Genomic DNA, 21748 nt, shown 5'->3' with positions numbered 1-21748 from the left:
AAAAAAAAGAAAAATCGGACGAGAAATTTCGTGAACATTTATGCACTGTCGACTAAAAACGGTAATGAACGCTGAGAAAACAGAGAAAAATCGGAGGATATTTCGTCCGATTTTCGTCAAGTGTGTACGGCCCTTAAAGCGGAGTTCCACCCTGGATTTGTTTTTTTTTTTTTTAATACCCCCGGGACAGTCAGGGCTAGTGCATTCCACAATGGCTAGCCTCTGATCTGTCCCGGGTTGCACTTACCTGCAAGACGAAATACTTACCTTGCAAACGTCTTGTCCAGCGCTGCCATCTCAGATGTGGGCAGCTTGAAGCCAGCGCGTCCTCTTCGGCGTCTTCTTCCGCCTTCTGTGGTCCCACGATGCTCTGCGCCGGCCCCGACGTCACTTCCGGGTCGCGCGCGTCACCCCTCCACAGCTTCTGGGCATGCCCAGAAGCTGTTTAGAAGGGGATGACGCGCGCGACCCGGAACTGACGTCGGGGCCGGTGCAGGCGCAATGATTCCTGGGAGCTATGACGTCCAGCTCCCAGGAATCATTGCAGAGCCAGGAAGTGACGACGGGCCGCGGCCGAGGAAGGAGGAAGAAGGAAGTAAGGTAAGTATATTTTCTTCGCTACGAGGTAAGTAAAAAAAAAATAAATATGCGATTATCCATTTCTTTTTCAGGTGACCCGGAGCGAGAAGATGGAGGTAAGTATAAAAATAGGGTGGAACTCCACTTTAAGGCCTCATTCACATGGGTGTACTACAGTGTACACCTGTGCAAGGGCCGTGTTTTTTTAGCACAGGTATCCCATGCATCCCCATGCAGGCAGTCCCATTCCTGTTGATTGGGACTTTACGGTTGCATGGACACAACCGTGTGCGGGTGTGGGTGCATGGCCCCAAACGCACATCTGCACACATTTGTGCAGCCAAACATGGCTACCACATTGTACACCGTGTAAATGACACCTAATGGGAACATTGTTAAAACATTGTTTAAAAAGACAATCGTATATTATTACATAAATAGATGAATAAGCGTACAGGACAGCTAGCACCAACTTGTTCAGCTATGTCTGCTGATAGCATCAATAAGGCATCCAGCAAAGTCTCTTTATTTGGCTGACAACGAGCAGGGTTCTTTTGTTGAGCTTTGCAATAAACGCATGATGCAAGAAACACATTCCATCACCATAATACAATTAATAAATGCAATTAACCTGTCAAACTGTAGTATGAATTGGACATGCTTTAGCAAATTTTATCCAACACTGATAAAATAAGTAACGCCAAATACAAAATTTATTATATATTGAAAAAAGTGGTGTAGCTTTTTTCTCTTTTGTTAATTATAGATTATTACTTGTAAATTTGTTCCATCACTTCATGAACAGCTTGATCTGTAAAAGCTTAAAAACATGACCCCCTCCTCAACCTGACAAGCTGGTGGTGATGTCACTTATGGAACACGGGAAGGGGCATCTTCTCTGCCCTTACCCAGTCCTTTTCGGAGGATCCATTGACACAGGTAGGGGAAGTTCTCTTACAAAAGAGGTACAATTAGGCAACCCCATATGGGCAGCAACATGCTCATATTTAGTTTTTTTACTCCTGATACAAACTAAATTACTACAGAATAAATTTTAAAAAAAGGCTAGAAATTCCTGCAGGTTTTCACTTTCTCCAATTCAATGCAACCCCCCCCCCCCACCCCACCCTTTGTTCTTGCAGGGTGTTGGGCTAGGAAATAGTCCGACATTTATTGAATTATTGCATTTATACACCCGACACTCCCTGCTACATGGAGATCTGTCCATTATCCCCATGACTTCCATTGTTCATGCTCTTTCAAAGACCGGGAGTTAATTTCTAGGAGTGGCTTTTATTGCTTCACAAGGGCCAGATACAACCCATGTTTCTGGGAAAACTGATGCCAATTTACATAAAAACAGACTATATCCCTATGCAAATTGATGCCAATTTATTTAAAACACCACCAAACGAATTTAATTCACCATCGGCTGGTTAGAGAAATCCAAAACTTGAGAGAATCCTGGGCCCTCAAGACACCCAAGCTTGAAAACTTCTCAAACTGCCAAGCCAGATTAGGATGAGAACAAGGACTAGGCTGGATCCCAAACAAAATACAACATAGCTCCTGGGGTAGCATTTATTCTATATCTTGGTACAATTTCACTTTACTATCACTTTTAGGTGGTTTTGGCACTATTTTACTATAGAATAGTGCCAAAGCTTGAAAACTTCTCAAACTGCCAAGCCAGATCAGGATGAGAACAAGGACTAGGCTGGATCCCAAACAACATAGCTCGTGGGGTAGCATTTATCCTATATCTTGGTACAATTTCACTTTACTATCACTTTTAAGTGGTTTTGGCACTATTTTACTATTTGAATGCAATATAATATGAAGCTGAAGTCTGTTTCAAGCATTGGATTAATTTAGTAAGTATGTAAAAATGACTGTAGTTTATTAACTGAAACTCATGATGAGAGGATCCATTTTCTATAGTAACCACATTGAAAAGTAAGTGTGGCTATTTAAGACTAGAAGTTTATCCAATGCCAAACACAAGCAAAGGCCTTTCGGTCCTATAAAATGATATGCAAGATTGGGTATTAGCAATGCTCCACCAGATATGCACTCAGCTTTTATGTCCTCTCTGGACTTTTGTGGACAGTGGTGTCAGCCATGCCCAGTTTTTTAACAGTTGCCTAATTGTATTTTGCTGAACTATGCAAACCTATCCACGCTCCCATCCCCACAACATAGGCACCAATGATTCTAGAGTCCCAAGATAAGATCTAGGAAGGCTAATTAGGCTCCTTGAGATAACAGTGTGCACAAGACAGCTCTGAATTTCTAACCTGATCAACATGCATTTGTTTTAGACTTATTGAACAAATATAGCCAACACTTCAATGGTATATTTCACAGACCAAAACTTCATTTTTAGGGTTTTCAAACACTTTAAAGGCATAAAGCTATTTTATTTTTATAAAATGCACTCACATTAGGAATATTAAAAAACTAAATTTGCATTTACAGCATGGGTGTCCAACCTTTTGGCTTCTCTGGGCCACATTGAGTGTAGAGAAATTTTCTCGGGCCGCATATAAAATATATACTATAGTTATGGTATACAAGTAATAAAATGCCGCTGCGCCCTTCCCGCGCCGCGCCCCCAGAACCAGCACTAATTTAACACAACTAGTGGATGATCTCCTCCGAGGCAGCCTCTGCTTAGTTAGTTTGAAGCCGCCGTGGCCGTGCCCCTGACTCGACTTCCTTCCTCCCCAGCAAAAAAAATAAATTGTCAGGGGGCCCCCGGGCCGCAGGTTGGACATGCCTGATTTACAGTAATAAGTTTTTCCATCGAATACTGCAGAACATTGCAAACATGACCATTGTTTCGCAGGTGCTATGTAGAGGCTCCTAAAGACTCTTCCCCCAGCCCAGCTCAGGGCCCATATGGAGGTACAGACATTATATATATATATTTATTAGGGATGCACCGAATGTTCGGCGGCCGAACATTATTCGGCCGAAAATAGAAAAAATAGCACTTTCGGTGTTCAGCCGAATAAGTAAAAAGGCCGAATAAATTTGTGCCGAATAATGTCAGCGGCGGTCACTAAATGGCAGCCCGCGCGATGCTTCCGCCCGGACCGCGAGCCCGCTACCTAGGAGTCCTTCAGTCCCCTTCCTCATTGCGGCTCCCTGCTCACACGACGCCGGTGTCCTGTCCGGCCGCGAGTAGGGGGTGTGACGTCACGCACGCGTCCCGCCCCCTGCTCCTGACTGCGGCTCCTTTACACTAGGTCCAGCGAGTGTGACACTATGTGCACGCCCCGCCCTTCTGTTCGCGGCTTTTGGCTCCGACCTGGCTGCAGTTCAGGTATGTGGAGCACATTTGGGGGAGAATACGGTAGCTGCACAAGCATTAGTGTGCAGACTGGCATATTTTGCCATATGTTGCCACTTGCCATGCTCATTAGAGTGCCCTATAAAGTGCCCCTTAAAAAAAAAAAAAGAAAAAAAAATGTGCCCAACAGAGTGCTCCCTTGACATAAAATGTGGCCATCATCGTGCCCCTTATTTTATGCTAAGGGACATGCTGATGAGCATATTTTATGTTAAGGGGCACGCTAATGGGCATATTTTATGTTAAGAGCAACGCTGATTTAAATGTTTTGCCCATCAGAGTGCCCCCTAACATAAAATGTGGCCATCAGCGTGCCCCCTAAAAATTGGCAAAATAAATGGAAAAAATGCGAAACACCGCGTTCGGTATTCGGCCTTCGGCCAAGCATTTCATTATTATTCGGGTTCGGCCAAGAATTTCATTTCGGTGCATCCCTAATATATATATATATATATATATATATATATATATATATATATATATATAGGAAAAAATGTTGAATTTCAAGTGCAGGCCGTGCTCCATTGACATTTATAAGTGCCCATCATGGCAGATGGGAATTGTAGTATTAATTTTACAGACGATCCCTGTAAATTAAAAGAAAAAAAAAAAAAAAAAAAAGGAGGATGTTCCAGGGAGAAGCACCCCTCAATTTAGGTAAGTAAAGGGTGAGGGAGGGGAGTAGGGGATCATGACTATGTTTAATGTTGCACCCTAAATATGAATGCAACATGAGACATGTTCACAAAGGTGGACTGATAACAATAGACAATACACACCTTATTTTAAAAAACACACGTAAAACAAGATGCAACCAGTGTTAATGCAAAAACTAACATGACTAATTGCAAATTATACCTGCCCCCAGGCAACAATAAAGTTACCTGTCACCAAAAATAGTAGATCAAACTAGTCTAGTCAACTAAATAGACACGATACCTATGTCAAGTATGATCACATTTCAGGTACAGTGCTTTGAAATGACAGGTAGATTTAACAAGCTTTACTAGGTCTGATCCTGTAGAAGATGGATTGGTTAGATCAGAGATCACCATTGACCACACAAATCAAAGATGGGTCACCATCTCAGGTGCTTCCACTGGGCCTACATAGAAACCATCACCTGTTCTTGGTGTTCAAGACCCTCAGGGCTGATGAAACCGAATCTGCTCCCTAATCTGATGAAACCCAGGGGTCCATGCCAAGTCATTTGTTCTTTACAAAAGGTGTACACTGATTTATAATGACAGAGCACACATAATATGCTTAGATCAGGAAGGCAATGAAACCCAATAGTCACACCAGCACTGTCCCAATAAAACATGAGCAGATACAAGTCGATGAAACAGATAGTACTACTACAATGCAGGCTTTATGCTGGAGATAAGCTTTGTGCAAACAATCCTGCTCAGAAAACCATGTTTGTTGGCGTCTAAAATTAAAATAATGTAAACTGGAAAAAAAAAAAAAAAAAAAGACCTGGGCTGTGTGTATGTTTTTCTGCCAATAGGTTGGGTACTCCAGACGTTATATACGTCTCCAGTGATCTCGTTATATGGAATTTTAGCCAAATGTTTTTTTCCTAAACACAATCTTTTTAAGATTTCACTGCCGCTTCTGGTCTTGTAAAGGGGATTCAGTATGCCTCGTTCTGATGACTTATCAAAAGTGAGGAGAAAGCATTTAACCACTTTAGCCCCGAAGGATTTGGCTGCTCAATGACCAGGCCCTATTTTGCGACTCGTCACTGCATGATTTAAACGGACAATTGCGTGGTCGTGCGATGCTGTACCCAAACGAAATTGACGTCCTATTTTCCCCACAACTAGAGCTTTCTTTTGGTGGTATTTGATCACCTGTGCGATTTTTATTTTTTGCACTATAAACAAAAAAAAAAAAGAGTGACAATCTTGAAAAAATAACAATATTTTTCACATTCTTTTATATGAAATTCTAAAAAAAAAAAAAAAAAAAAAAAAAAAAAAAAAAAAAAAAAAAAAAAAAGGATAAAAATGTAAAAAATCTAATTTTTTTTAACATTTTAGGCTAATTTATTTTCTGCTACATATTTTTGGTAAAAAAAAAAAAATAATAGCAATAAGCGTATTTTGATTGGTTTGCGCAAAAGTTATTTTACTAACTACAGGAAAGATTTGTCATTTTTATTGTTTTTTGCGGTGGACAGATCGGACCCCAAACTGACATTTGACACTTTTGGGGGTACCAGTGACATTACTACAGTAATCAGTGCTAAAAATATGCACTGTTACTGTAAAAAGGACACTGGCAGGGAAGGGGTTAACAGTATGGGTGATCAAGGGGTTAAATGTGTCCCTAGGGGCGTGATTCTAACTGTCAGGAGGCATGGCTTGTGAAGTAATTACAGAGACATGCGATCCGATATAGCAGGATCACATAGCCTCTGTGATCACTTCAGAGAGAATGACAGACGGCTGCGTTTACATCAGCCGTCTATCCTTCTCTGTCAGTGGGGGTAAGATCGCGAGTGGCCGGCAGCCATCGGAGTCACCTGTCACACGCACTGGCTCCCCGGCTGACGAACGGGGGCGGGAGTGCGCCTCCGGCGGCGTGCGCTTGCCCCCTAGAGTCTCCTGAGTGAGCTACGTAATACTACGTCGGTTTGCCCAGGAGCGGCTGCCTGCCGCAGTAAATGTGCGGTGGGCGGTCTTAAGGAACTGACTCTGCCGAGAGGAGCAGGCGGATGACAGGTGCGTGTCCACTCAGTTTATGCAGAGTGGACACGGACAGAACCCGCTCTGCTCTATGGGCGGCCGGATGTAAATGGACTGGCTGTCCATTTACATATGACTGCCCTCTGATCTGATCTGCCTGGATGGAGGGGGACGGATCGCCTTCTGAATTTGTTTTTGTTTTTTTTTTAACTCTTTTTATTGACGAATATGTGTTACATTAACTTTTAAAAAATAATGCTCAACATGGAGCACCACATCACATATGACACTTTTCCACTGCAAGTACCGGCTCGGCTCAACTCGGCCCTGCTTGGCTCGGTTTGGTTTTCCACTGCATGGTATGGTGTTGGAATGGTTCGGTACGGTTTGCTTTTCCACTAATGGTAAGTGGGTGGGATAACAACGATTCTCTGACCAATCAGTGGCTAGTAGTGACAAACAGTCAAGGCTGCATGCAAAGGATTGTGGGATATGATACCGGTACGGCCCTCTTGGAACCACACCCGAGGTGGTACCGTTTAAGCGAGCCATACCGTTCGGTTCCATGTAGTGGAAAAGCGCCGCCGTACCGTACCGAACCGTTCCAACACCGTACCATGCGGTACAATGCAGTGAAAAGGCGCAAAAGCGAGCCGAACCGTTCGGTTCCATGCAGTGGAAAAGCGCAATAGAGTAACATTTAAAATATATGAATCCCATCATTGAAGATACATAGGTAACCGCATTTGGACCACTAAACAACAAAGTAATGTATGACTGTTCTCTAGGGTTCAAAAAAAACAGCAATAAGTGAACCCAGGTCTGGTAAGTACCATTCTTTATCCCTGAGGCAAACAAAACATATAGATTGAGAGTGGTTAGTCGCTGGAAATTGTAAGTAGATGAACACCACATATCCCATACTTTATATTTCTTGGGGCAACCCCTATGTTCAAACACAAGTACTCATATGGCAGAATTTGATTCACCATTTTTATCCATGTACGAACAGATACAAGAATGGGTTGAATCCACTTGAGTGCTAAAGCTTTCCTAGCCAGAAATAACGTCTCTTTCAGCAGAATTCTGTCATACCTCTGCCACTGCTCCTAATCCAAAAATGCCCCTTTTGAATTTTTTAGTGGACCGAATCTGAATCTGAATTTTTTAGTGGACCGAATCAGATTGGAGGTAGGAGGGTGTAAACGGGTGTTGACGCTGTTTCAGCTGGATTTTCCTCTCACATTGTGAAATTTCCTTGGACAGCTTGTTGCAGCATCAAAACAGAAAGCTTTAGTCACAGAAAAATCTCTGATGACAGATTTTCTAACCCTTCTCCATTCAATGGATAGAGCTCCACTTGCAAGAACACCTATTATATAGGACTAATATTTAAAAATGTAACTCCCTGTAACATAAAGCACATACAAACAGTTGCAGAACACTGAATAAGTATAATGCCGGCGTTCCGTGAAAAAACCATACCCGTGAAAATTTCCTACCCTCGTCACTTCCGGTGCACCTACGTCATGGAACAGCTGAGGAGCTTTCTAGTGCGCATGCTCGGCTCGGAGGGTAGGGAATTGTCACGGTAGTGTGTTCTAACGTTACACCGCATCAGCTGTTGCGGCGGTTACATTAAAATATCTCAGCTGCAACATGAATACCCCTTGTCACTTCCCTGATCTTGGCTACTAAATGTAAAATCAGCGGCGGGACTATGAAAATATAAATCACGGAGCCGTGATCTCCGTCATTTAGATTTCATACATCCGCTGCCGCTTTTAAATTTAGTAGCCAAGATCAGGGAAGTGTCAGGGGTAGGAGCGGAGATGATCATGTTGCAGCCGAGATGTTTTAATGTAACCGCCGCAACAGCTGATGCGGTGTAACGTTAGAACACACTACCGTGACAATTCCCTACCCTCCGAGCATGCGCAATGCTAAGCTCCTCCAGCTGTTCAATGACGTATCTGGAGCTGTGAGCATGCGCACTGCTACGCTGCTCAGCTGTTCCATTACGTTTCTGCCAGGAAGTGACGTGGGTATGGAATTTTCACGAGGTATGGTTTTCTAACGTTACACTGGTGTTCCGTTAAAAAACCCTACCCTCGTCACTTCCGGTGAGGGTACGTCGGGCATCAGCCGAGCCGCTTCCCAGTGCGCATGCGCGCACTGTAAATGATCTCGGCTTCCATGAAAAAACCCTACCCTCCTTCCCAGTCCTTAAAGCGGTGGCTTCCCGTCAAAATACCCTACCCTCATTTTCCTCCATTAGGAGACACTTTTACATTTTCTTCGACCCGCCGGGGGACGAGGGTAGGGTATTTTCACGGGAAGCCGACATCATTTGCTAACCCAACGCTTTAAGCACTGGGAACGAGGGTAGGGTTATTTCACGGGAAGCCGTTGTAACATTAAAAAACCCTACCGCGTGAAAATTCCCTACCCTCGTCACTTCCGCTGTGAGCCGATCATTTACTGCCTGAGCATGCGCACTGGGAAGCGGCTCAGCTGATGCATGAAGTACATGCACAGGAAGTGATGAGGGTAGGGAATTTTCACGGGGTAGGGTTTTTTAATGTTACACCAGACAGGTGATAAAATGCAGCATGCTTGCGTGTGTTGAAGATGCTGTGATGTGTCTGGATACTCTACTCTCCATCCACATAATAGAAATATAATTGTTGGAAGGGAGGTGGCATGTACACATAGGCCTCACTCACAAGGGGCAAAGGCAAACATCCGTGGAGGGCCATATTTACCCACACAGGGATGCACAGGAATTCACTGCCTGCGTGGGGATGCAGGGAACACCCGTGCATCCTTGTGCTGGTAAACACAGCCCTCTACAGGCTTTAGTACCCCCCATGGGAAGAAGGCCATACATACATGGAAGCAATAGAGGGCCTCATTCACATGGGGCATAGAGACCTATAGTCCGTGAACGCGCCGTGTGTTTATAGGCATAGTGTGAGTTCTGGGCCCACAAACCTGTCATATTGGGACAACCAGCTGTGTCCGTGCAAACAGTGCATCCACATAGACTTTAATAGGCTTACTGCACACAGCATCTGGCAGCTCAAGCCGCATAAACACAATCTATTCATGGACTATGGGCCTAAGCACATGTGTGAATGAGGCCTACAGCTGTAAGCACCTTTAGGGCTGGTTCACACAGGGCCCATTGGGCTGTGCAGCATTGGTGTATGCTGAAGTAGGACAAGATTCATTTTTAATACAGCACACAATGCAACAAGGAGTTAAAATGTCATTCAAAAAAATTTGAGAAAAAAAAAAAAAAAGAAAGAAAAGTAAACAGTATGATGTATTGTAACAATGTATGACACTGTCCCTACACAATGCACACTAGCGGCAGGACACGCATTGCATGTGTGAATGAGCCCTTAGTAGTCCAGCGCTGATTTCAGTATGGCAGAAGGGTTTAGCGCTATATAAACATAAAATACATAAAGTTCCTTGAAAAAGTATTCATACCCCTTGAAATTTTCCAAATTTTTTCATGTTACAACCAAAAACGTAAGTGTATTTTATTGGGATTTTATGTGATAGACCGACACAAAGTTGAAGGAAAATGATAAATGGTTTTCCAAATGTTTTACAAATAAATATGTGAAAAGCGTGGCGTGCATTTGTATTCAGCCCCCCTGAGTCAATACTTTGTAGATCCACCTTTCCCTGCAATTACAGCTGCAAGTCTTTTTGGGGATGTCTCTACCAGCTTTGTATATCTAGAGAGGGACATTTTTGCCCATTTTTCATTACAAAATATCTCAAGCTCTGTCAGATTGGATGGAGAGCGTCTGAACAGCAATTTTTATGTCTTGCCACAGATTCTCAGTTGGTTTAGGTCTGGACTTTGACTGGGCCATTCTAACACAGGAATATGCTTTGATCTAAACCCTTGCATTGTAGCTCTGGCTGTATGTTTAGGGTCGTTGTCCTGCTGGAAGGTGAACCTCTGCCCCAGTTCCAAGTCTTTTACAACTAACAGGCTTTCTTCTAAGATTGCCCTGTATTTGGCTCCATCCATCTTCCCATCGACTAGCTTCCCTGTTCCTGCTGAAGAAAAGCATCCTCAAAACATGATGCTGCCACCATGTTTCACAGTGGGGATGGTGTGTTCAGGGTGATGTGCAGTGTTAGTTTTCCACCACACATAGCATTTTGCTTTTAGGCCAAAAAGTTCAACCACATGTTTGCTGTGTTCCCTGCATGGCTCCTCGCAAACTGCAAATGGGACTTCTTATGGCTTTCTTTCAACAATGGGTTTCTTCTTGCCCCTCTTCCATAAAGGTCAGATTTGTGGAGTGCACGATTAATAGTTGTCCTGTGGACAGATTCTCCCACCTGAACTGTGCATCTCTGTAGCTCCTCCAGAGTTACCACGGGCCTCTTGGCTGCTTCTCTGAATAATGCTCTCTTACTTGGCCTGTCAGTTTAGGTGGACAGCCATGTCTTGGTAGGTTTGCAGTTGTGCCATACTCTTTACATTTCAGGTGATGGATTGAACAGTGCTCCATGAGATGTTAAACGCTTGAGATATTGTTTTTATAAGCGAACACTGCTTTAACCGCTTGCCGACCGCTCACATGGAGACTACTGTGGCAGTGAGGCTGTCCTGGGTCCAGCAACGTAGACTTATGTCGCTGGATTCCTCCCCCTCTCGGCAGCACGCGCGCGCCGCCGGAGGCTCACTCTCGCTGTATTCAGTCACAGCGGGATTCGGGCCAGGGGAGGAGAGGCGGTGATCACCGCCGCTCTTCCCCGATCGCCGGGAAAGAGTGAGGAAATCTGCCCGCTTGTGTAAACAAAGCAGGCGGATTTCCTCTGTGACAGGCAGGGACAGATTATAGGATTCAGCATAGCTGAACCTGCAATCTGTGTCTGTGGCACACAATCCCCTCCCCCCACACACGTCAGTAAGCACGAGGCACACATTTAACCCCTTGATCACCAACAGTGTAAAAAAAAAAAAAAAAAAAACGTAAATTTAATTTGGGTACGGTGTTGCATGACCGCTCAATTGTCAGTTAAAGTCGTGCAGTGCCAAGTTGCAAAAAGTGACCTGGATGTTAAGCAGGAAAATCCTTCGGGGCTAAAGTGGTTAAACTTTACTCCTGGCCTGGTGTGGTCCTTGGACTTCATGAGCAGTTTGTTCACTAATGCCCCATACACACGTGCAGATTATCTGCAGACTTTTGTCTGCAGACTTACCAAAACCATATAATATGAGGTCAAACCTAAACACTTTCAATTTGTATGCAATCCGGCAGGCCCTTGCACTACATAGAAAAGGTAAGTCTGCAGACAAAAGTCTGCAGATAATCTGCACGTGTGTATGGGGCATAAGGTTCTCTAACAAACCACTGAGGGCTTCACAGAACAGATGTATTTATACAGGGATTAAATTACACTCAGGTGGACTCTATTTACTAATTAGGTGACTTCTGAAGGCAAATGGTTCCACTAGATTTTAGTTAGGAGTATCAGAGTAAAGGAGGGTGAATACAAATGTACGCCACACTTTTCAGATATTTATTTGTAAAAAAAATTTGAAAACCATTTATCATTTTCCTTCCACTTCCCAATTATGTGCCTCTTTGTGTTGGACTATTACATAAAACCCCAATAAAATACATTTTCGGTTAAAGCGGTAGTATACTCCGCTATTTGATTTTTACCTACAGGTAAGTCAATAATAAGGCTTACCTGTAGGTACAATTAATATATCCTAAACATGCACGCTGGTTTAGGAGATATTCGCCCTGCATGCAGCTGCTGACTTCAGCGGCGCATGCGCTCTTCAGAGTTCCTTGCCGGCCCTTGCAAGAAAGTGAAAGTCCCGCGCACATGCGCGGGAGTGACGTCATCGCGGCTCCGGCCACTCACAGCGCCGGAGCCGCAGAACCAGGAAGAGACGCCAAGGCAACATGACAGCGCCCTTAGCGTTGTCCAGGCGACCGTGTCGGGGCTTCGTTTTAAGGTATTTCATAATGAGCTAGTATGCGATGCATACTAGCTCATTATGCCTTTGTTCTGCAGGGTTTTTTTTCTATTTTTTTACTGAGTATACAACCGCTTTAAGTAACAAAAATGTTGAAAATTTCAAGGGGTATCAATACTTTTTCAAGGCACTGTAAATGATTGAGACCATGTTATAATGAAGTCCAACTCCCACCAACATGTTTTTTTTTTTATTTTTGTCTTAAATGGAGTAGGGAATGGTTAGACCAGTTTTCATTGGGGTCACTGACACCATAACAATAAGGGAATATTGGACACTGTAACCTGAAAACACACACACAATATAAAAACATCAGAGAGATTGAAACCTTTCTACACTCATAAGTGGTTTTGGTGCTTCTGTGTCTCCATTGAGGAGATTTCCCTTCACATCCTGTCCCTGAAATACTGTGTCCTCGAGACAAGGAAGTGAAAAAAAAAAATTTTCTCCATGGGGACCCAGAAAACAATATCTGACAGAAGTCCTAATCCTTCTCCTCTCTTATCTACAACAAAAGAAAGTTTTGTCAGGGGTTTGGCTTTAAGGAAGTTAGCAGTAAATCGGCAGAACAATACAACAGGACTGGGGCCAAGGGAGGAATGAGTAGAAATCATTACAGCAGGCATTTCATGAATTCCAGCGTTGCCATGTTGCTAGTCTATGTCTGAATAATAGGCCACCATGCAATTCAGTTTAGGGCTCATGCACATAGCCACCTGGGGCTGATGAGGTGCATTTCCCTGCATTGCAGCCACAGGTGCTGCTTACCGCTGCCCCCGACATGAATGGCTTATGCGGCTGTACGCAGATTGCATTCTGGGTTTTACCTCTGTACGCATGTGCAAGTTCGTGCAGGTACTGGTGTATACCCGCATGCAAATGTGCGAGCCATTCATGTCTACCGGACAACTGTAAGCTGGAAACTGCTCCAACCAAACAATAAAAAAGTCCTTGTGCTAGGTATAAGTTCATAAATAACATAAGAAACCCAATAAAAGTACATTAAACATATGAACTCATCCTAAATTGATATATCTGTGTAAAAGAAAACCATATAAAATGTGCGGGAAAAAAAAATTCTCTCCTCTGATTTTCCTTTGTACTTTTAACTTCCTGGAGTCTATCTTAGCTTAGGGGATTGTGGAACAGGGGCGGCCCATCCATTGAGGGCGCAGGGGTGCCGCCCCCCCATCCATGCGTCTGGCCCCGTAATCTACAAGCAGGGCGCCGGACGCATGGTTTCCAATGGGGTTTTTTTTTTTTTTGAAGCACATAATTAGAGCCAGAGGCTCTAATAGGCTTCAGAAAAGGGTGGGCCCGGGGCGCAGAGCACTGCGCCCTGAGCCCACCCAGTTGTGTGACAATAGCGAATGAATATTCGCTATTGCCACACTGACTCTCCTCCCAGAAATTCAGGAAGAGGGTTGTGAGACCCCTTTCCTGATTGGCTGAAAAGAGAAGCAATCTTACAGGCCAGTGGCCAGGAAGAGGCAGAAGAAGAAAGGCGGCTGGAGGAGGACAGCGGCTCAGCCATCTATGGCAGCAAGGGTCCTTTCACACAAGCTTACCACCAGGTGGACTGTTTTGCTCAGCCAGGATCGATCCGCCAATCCCTGCCAAGCAGGCAGATAACAGGTCCATCTCTGCTCACTGTGCTGAGACAGACCTGTCAGAGCCCCGCTCTCCTCTATGGGAGATTGGATGAAAACAGAGTGCCTCGCCTGTCCATATTCACTTGATCCGATCCTCTAGACAAATGGAAAATAGCGTTTCCATCCATGTGGATTTCATGGACAGGACCGGATCAGATAGCGCCAGGTGTCAGCAGACATGTAACCGCTGACCCATAGGGGTGAATGGAGCATCCGATCAGGTCTGCCTGAAAAACTGACAGGCGGACCTGATCGGAAAGCCCGTGTGAAAGGGGCCTAAAGCCCCGTACACACGATCAGATTATCGAACGATCTGTCATCTGTTTGTGGAATGCTAGTCTGATGCGGAAAGTGAAGAGGTTATTTTCATACGAATTTTCCCATACGACAGAATTCTACTTCAGAAGTGATGTCATGTGTTGGATTGCTTTGTATGTGTTCTTTCGTCTCTGAGCATGCCTAGTCTTGCCCTTAAGATTTTTTTCCATTGAAAACTGTACTAATGAGACGAAAATCGGACGTTGTTTTGACGGACGACAAAAATCTTCTAGCCTGCACATGAGGATTTTGTCGGCCCGAAAAGTCGGAGTCGGCTGTCGAAAGCACCATACTAACAATCCGAAAATCGGCAGATCGGTCGTCGTACGAATTTTCCCTACAGATTTTCTTATCGTGTGTACGGGGCTTTAGGCTCTGATAGTCTCCTTGTGGGATCAGAGCAGCTGGTAAGCAGTGTTAATTTAGTTGACTAAAATGTTTTAGTCGACTAAATTAACACAATTTTAGTTGACTAAAATACAACTAAAACTATAACAATTCAGATGACTCAAATACGACTAAAACTAAAATGGCATTTTAGTCATAAGACTATAACTAAAACTAAAACTAAATTAAAAATTGACATCAAAATTAATACTACTCTGCTGGCCATTTCTAAACACAATTCATCCACCCAGACCCTGTAATAGCACATTAAAGTTTAACCACTTACTGCAAATCGACTCAGCCCTACATTGGCTGCAATAAGTGGATGTACCGGGGTGATGCCTGCAGCTAGAGGCATCATCCTGGTACCATTTTTTAGAGCCGGTGGTTGGTTTTCAGGCAGTAACGGCCGATGTGGCTCAGGAGCTGCTCCATCCTTACCCCAGCGAGCGGGAGGGGACGCACCCCCCCTCCCGCAGCTCTGCCCGGGTCTCCTGTCCCACCAACCGCACAAGTGGGTTCGGTCCTTAAGTGATTAAACATGTATTACACCACCGCATAAGTAAGGGGCATTTACTAAGCTGGTAAAAGAGAAAAAATTACAAAAATGCTTTTCTGATATTTTCCCTTAATATTTAATGCTGGTAATATATTCAGGTAATATGTGCAATGACATTACAGCCAATAGTTTAAAGTTTTTTGTATTTTAAAGTTGCACTTCTGTTTGTCAAAAAGCAATATTTTTGTTTATGAAACTTTTTTTTTTTTTTTTTTATTTATAAAAGACGTTATTTATCACAATGGATAAATCTGTGTCTGTAGTTATTATCATAAATAATAACATATAATTGGATTTTTATTACAGGAGTATATAATTTGTTAGGAAATTCTAGAGAAATGTTTAAACAATGCATAAGACCCCGTTCACACTGGGGCGACCTGTGAAGTCGCGGCGCGCAGCTCGCACCGCGACTTCGGAGCGGCCGGCACGGACTTCATATAATTGAAGTCAATGCAGGTCGCTCCGGGTCGCCCCAAAGAAGCTCCGGACCCTTTTTCTAAGTCGGAGCGTCTTGTGTCGCTCCTATTAGAATGGGTCCACAGCTTCTCTATGGAGAGCGACCTACGGCGACCTGTCAGGCGACCAGGTCGCCTGACAGGTCGCCCCAGTGTGAACCGGCTCTTACAATTTACCTAAACCCGATTTGTAGTTGACAAAAATGTATGAGATTTTAGTCGACTAAAATGTACTGGAGATTCTAGTCGACTAAAATATGACTAAAACTAAAACAGTTCAGATGAGTAAATACAACTAAAACTAAAATAGCATTTTAGTCAAAAGGACTATAACTACATCAAAATTTGCTGCCAGAATTAACACTGCTGGTAAGGAGCTGATTTAATCACTTGTAGGGATTCCTTTTGGGAACACTCTTTCTTCAGTGGTGCAGGTTATCATTCCTACACGGCAAAGAAAGAGGGACTTGAGTTTATCCCGCCCTGGTCATTTTAATTGGCCAGGCATGAGAGTCCAGTCATCTTAGCATTGCCAAATTTCTGCATGTGCAGCCCAGTGTAGTGTAGACAGGTATAAAAGAAACTTTAATGCTGAAGAGACATAGTACGTCCCGACGTCCCTTCTGCATTTAAAATTCTGCTGGTTCACAAAAAAAAAAAAAAATTCAATAAAGTTCCACTTTCACTACAAGAATGCAAGCTTTGTATTTCAGAATTGACATGCAATGTCACAGTGCGATGGGTATTTTGCTTCTCCATCCATATCTACCCCATCAATGCCCCCGTACACAGCGAGATGGGTGTCATTCATATCTGCCCCATCAATGCCCCCATAAACAACGAGATGGGTGTTCTCCATCCATATCTGCCCCCATACACAGTGTGATGGGTGTTCTCCATCCATATCTGCCCCATCAATGCCCCCATATACACAGCGAGATGGGTGTTCTCCATCCATATCTGCCCCATCAATGCCCCCATATACACAGCGAGATGGGTGTTCTCCATCCATATCTGCCCCATCAATGCCCCCATATACACAGCGAGATGGGTGTTCTCCATCCATATCTGCCCCATCAATGCCCCCATACACACAGCGAGATGGGTGTTCTCCATCCATATCTGCCCCATCAATGCCCCCATACACAGCGAGACGGGTGTTCTCCATCCATATCTGCCCCATCAATGCCCCCATAAACAACGAGATGGGTGTTCTCCATCCATATCTGCCCCATCAATGCCCCCATACACAGCGAGATGGGTGTTCTCCATCCATATCTGCCCCATCAATGCCCTCATACACAGCGAGATGGGTGTTCTCCATCCATATCTGCCCCATCAATGCCCCCATACACAGTGTGATGGGTGTTCTCCATCCATATCTGCCCCATCAATGCCCCCATATACACAGCGTGATGGGTGTTCTCCATCCATATCTGCCCCATCAATGCCCCCATATACACAGCGAGATGGGTGTTCTCCATCCATATCTGCCCCATCAATGCCCCCATACACAGCGAGATGGGTGTTCTCCATCCATATCTGCCCCATCAATGCCCCCATACACAACGAGATGGGTGTTCTCCATCCATATCTGCCCCATCAATGCCCCCATAAACAACGAGATGGGTGTTCTCCATCCATATCTGCCCCATCAATGCCCCCATACACAGCGAGATGGGTGTTCTCCATCCATATCTGCCCCATCAATGCCCTTATACACAGCGAGATGGGTGTTCTCCATCCATATCTGCCCCATCAATGCCCCCATATACACAGCGAGATGGGTGTTCTCCATCCATATCTGCCCCATCAATGCCCCCACAGACAGTGCAATGGGTGTTCTCCATCCATATCTGCCCCCATACACAGTGCAATGGGTGTTCTCCATCTATATCTGTCCCATCAATGCCCCCATAGACAGTGCAATGGGTGTTCTCCATCCATATCTGCCCCATCAATGCCCCCATAGACAGTGCGATGGGTGTTCTCCATCCATATCTGCCCCATCAATGCCCCCATAGACAGTGAGATGGGTGTTCTCCTCCATCCATATCTGCCCCATCAATGCCCCCATAGACAGTGAGATGGGTGTTCTCCATCCATATCTGCCCCATCAATGCCCCCATAAACAACGAGATGGGTGTTCTCCATCCATATCTGCCCCATCAATGCCCCCATACACAGCGAGATGGGTGTTCTCCATCCATATCTGCCCCATCAATGCCCTCATACACAGCGAGATGGGTGTTCTCCATCCATATCTGCCCCATCAATGCCCCCATACACAGTGTGATGGGTGTTCTCCATCCATATCTGCCCCATCAATGCCCCCATATACACAGCGAGATGGGTGTTCTCCATCCATATCTGCCCCATCAATGCCCCCATACACAGCGAGATGGGTGTTCTCCATCCATATCTGCCCCATCAATGCCCCCATAAACAACGAGATGGGTGTTCTCCATCCATGTCTGCCCCATCAATGCCCCCATACACAGCGAGATGGGTGTTCTCCATCCATATCTGCCCCATCAATGCCCCCATACACAGCGAGATGGGTGTTCTCCATCCATATCTGCCCCATCAATGCCCCCATATACACAGCGAGATGGGTGTTCTCCATCCATATCTGCCCCATCAATGCCCCCACAGACAGTGCAATGGGTGTTCTCCATCCATATCTGCCCCCATACACAGTGCAATGGGTGTTCTCCATCTATATCTGTCCCATCAATGCCCCCATAGACAGTGCAATGGGTGTTCTCCATCCATATCTGCCCCATCAATGCCCCCATAGACAGTGCGATGGGTGTTCTCCATCCATATCTGCCCCATCAATGCCCCCATAGACAGTGAGATGGGTGTTCTCCTCCATCCATATCTGCCCCATCAATGCCCCCATAGACAGTGCAATGGGTGTGAGTGATCTTACCTAGGTACTTGATGTGGAATCCTGGGGGAGGTTTGAGGGATCTCCTTACCCATCCTTCTCTCAGCACCCCGAGGTGTTCCTCCTTGCCTTGGATGAGAAGGACATGTTCATCGATCCATCCCAGGAAGAAGGTCTCTGCTATGGCGGCTGTCACCCTCTTGTTCCAGAAGTGCTGCATGTTCTCGGCTTTGAAGTCGGCGAAGATCTCGTAGCCCACATGGTGTCTATGGAGCCGGCGCTCCTCGGACGGTCTCTCCGCGGAGTTCCTGTGACTGAGGACTACAGCCAGGGAGTGCGGGGCGATCTGCACAGCCGGCTCCATCTGGAGGGGCATGGTGACCGGACTCAGCTAGTCCCGGGAACTATGATATCCAACTAGTCATTACCACCATGGACGGGGGAGGGGAGCGGGCTGTGACATGACCCTACTCGCCATAGTGACCAGCACTGAGCGGACTTTCCCGGACCGGGCTCACATGTCCCGGGAGGAATGTACAGGTGGGCAATAATCGCTGATTTATGGACACACCGACACGCCCCCAAGCCGCCGCTCACAACCGGTGACCCCTGCTGGCCGCTAGCGCTCACTACTCTCCAACCTGCCTGACCTGTCTCCAGGAATTCCCTGCTTCCTCTCCTGGCTTTTCAGTGGGATTATGTCACAGAGAATTGGAAAGTATGACTTCCTCTCCTGGATCATCAGTGGGATTAAATCATAGAGAATTGGGAAGTATGTCTTCTTCTCCAGGCTTTTCAGTGGGATTATGTTATAGTGAATTGGGAAGTATGACTTCCTCTCCTGGTTTTTTAGGGGATTAAGTCATATAGAATTGGGAAATATGATTTCCTCTCCATGCTTTTAAGTGGTATTATGTCACAGAGAATTGGGAAGTATGTCTTCCTCTCTAGGCTTTTCAGTTGGATTATGTAATAGAGAATTGGGAAGTATGACTTCCTCTCCAGGCTTTTTAGTGGGGTTATGTCATAGAGAATTGGGAAGTATGACTTTCTCTCCAGGCTTTTTAGTGGGGTTATGTCATAGAGAATTGGGAAGTATGTCTTCCTCTCCAGGCTTTTCAGTATGATTATGTCACAGAGAATTGCAAAGTATTACTTCCTCTATTGGCTTTTCAGTAGGATTATGTCATAGAGAATTGGGAAGTATGACTTCCTCTATTGGCTTTTCAGTAGGATTATGTCATAGAGAATTGGGAAGTATGACTTCTTCTCCTGGTTTTTCAGTGGGATTAAGTCATAGAGAATTGGGAAATATAACTTCCTATCCTGGCTTGTCAGTGGGATTATATCAGAGAATTGGGAAGTACGACTTCCTCTCCTAGTTTTTCAGTGGGATTATGTTATAGAGAATTCGGAAGTATGAATTCCTCTTCTGGTTTTTCAGTGGGATTATATCATAGAGAATTGGGAAGTATGACTTCCTCTCCTGGCTTTTCAGTGAGATTATATCATAGAGAATTGGGAAGTATGTCTTCCTCTCAAGGCTTTTCAGTAGTATTATGTCATATAGAATTGGGAAGTATGACTTCCTCTATTGTCTTTTCAGTGGGATTATGTCATAGAGAATTGGAAGTATGACTTCCTCTATTGTCTTTTCAGGGGGATTATGTCATAGAGAATTGGGAAGCATGTCTTCTTCTCCAGGCTTTTCAGTAGGATTATGTCATAGAGAATTGGGAAGTATGGCTTCCTCTCTCCTGGCTATTCAGTGGGATTATATCATAGAGAATTGGGAAGTATGACTTCCTCTCCTTGCTTTTTAGTGGGATTATGTTATAGAGAATTGGGAAGTATGACTTCTTCTCCTGGCTTTTCAGTGGGATTATGTCACAGAGAATTTGGAAGTATAATTTCCTCTCCTGGTTTTTCAGTGGCATTAAGTCATAGAGAATTGGGAAGTATGCCTTCCTCTCCTGGTTTTTTAGTGGAATTATGTCATAGAGAATTGGGAAGTATCACTTCCTCTCCATGCTTTTAAGTGATATTATGTCATAGAGAATTTGGAAGTATGACCTCCTCTCTTTGCTTTTCAATGGGATTCTGTGATAGATAATTGGGAAATATGACATCTTCTCCTGGTTTTTCAGTGGGGTTATGTCACAGAGAATTTGGAAGTATGACTTCCTCTACTGGATTTTCAGTGGGATTAAGTCATAGAGAACTGGGAAATATGACTTCTTCTCCTTGGTTTCTAGTGGGTCTATGTCATAGAGAATTGGGAAGTATGACTTCCTCTCCTGGCTTCTCAGTGGGATTATGTCATAGGGAATTGGGAAGTATGACTTCCTATCCTGGCTTTTCAGTAGAATTATATCACAGAATTGGGAAGTCTGACTTCCTCTCCTGGCTTTCCAGTTTTAATAAGTCATATAGAATTGGGAAGTATGACTTCATCTCCTAGCTTTTCAGTGGGATTATGTTATAGAGAATTGGGAGGTATGACTTCCTCTTCTGGCTTTTCAGTGGGATTATGTCATAGAGAATTGGGAAGTATGACTTCCTATCCTGGCTCTTCACTGGGATTATATCAGAGAATTGGGAAGTATGAGCTCCTCTCCTGGCTTTCCAGTGGGAATAAGTCATAGAGAATTGGGAAGTATGACTTATTCTCCTAGCTTTTCAGTGGGATTATGTCATAGAGAATTGGGAAGTATGACTTCCTCTCCATGGTTTTAAGTGGTATTATGTCATAGAGAATTTGGAAGTATGACCTCCTCTCTTGGCTTTTCGGTGGGGTTATGTAATAGAGAATTGGGAAGTTTGACT

The 21748-nt window shown here is 44.5% G+C and overlaps 1 protein-coding gene across 1 annotated transcript in view; it reads right to left on the bottom strand.

The window, feature by feature from the left end:
• Positions 1-19306, bottom strand: part of STOX2 (storkhead box 2) — a 298120-nt gene extending 278814 nt beyond the window's left edge. Inside the window, exon 1 of the mRNA XM_082265978.1 lies at positions 18965-19306. Coding sequence (XP_082122104.1) covers positions 18965-19298 — 334 coding nt within the window. The 5' untranslated portion in view covers positions 19299-19306. The remainder of the gene's footprint in view (positions 1-18964) is intronic.
• Positions 19307-21748: the final 2442 nt, after the last annotated feature.

The sequence above is a fragment of the Pelophylax lessonae genome (genome assembly GCF_965119305.1).
Source record: "Pelophylax lessonae genome assembly, chromosome: 1".
Classification (NCBI taxonomy): Eukaryota; Metazoa; Chordata; class Amphibia; order Anura; family Ranidae; genus Pelophylax; species Pelophylax lessonae.
Note: the sequence above shows the minus strand (reverse complement) of the source record. Positions and strands in the feature narration are given on the sequence as shown.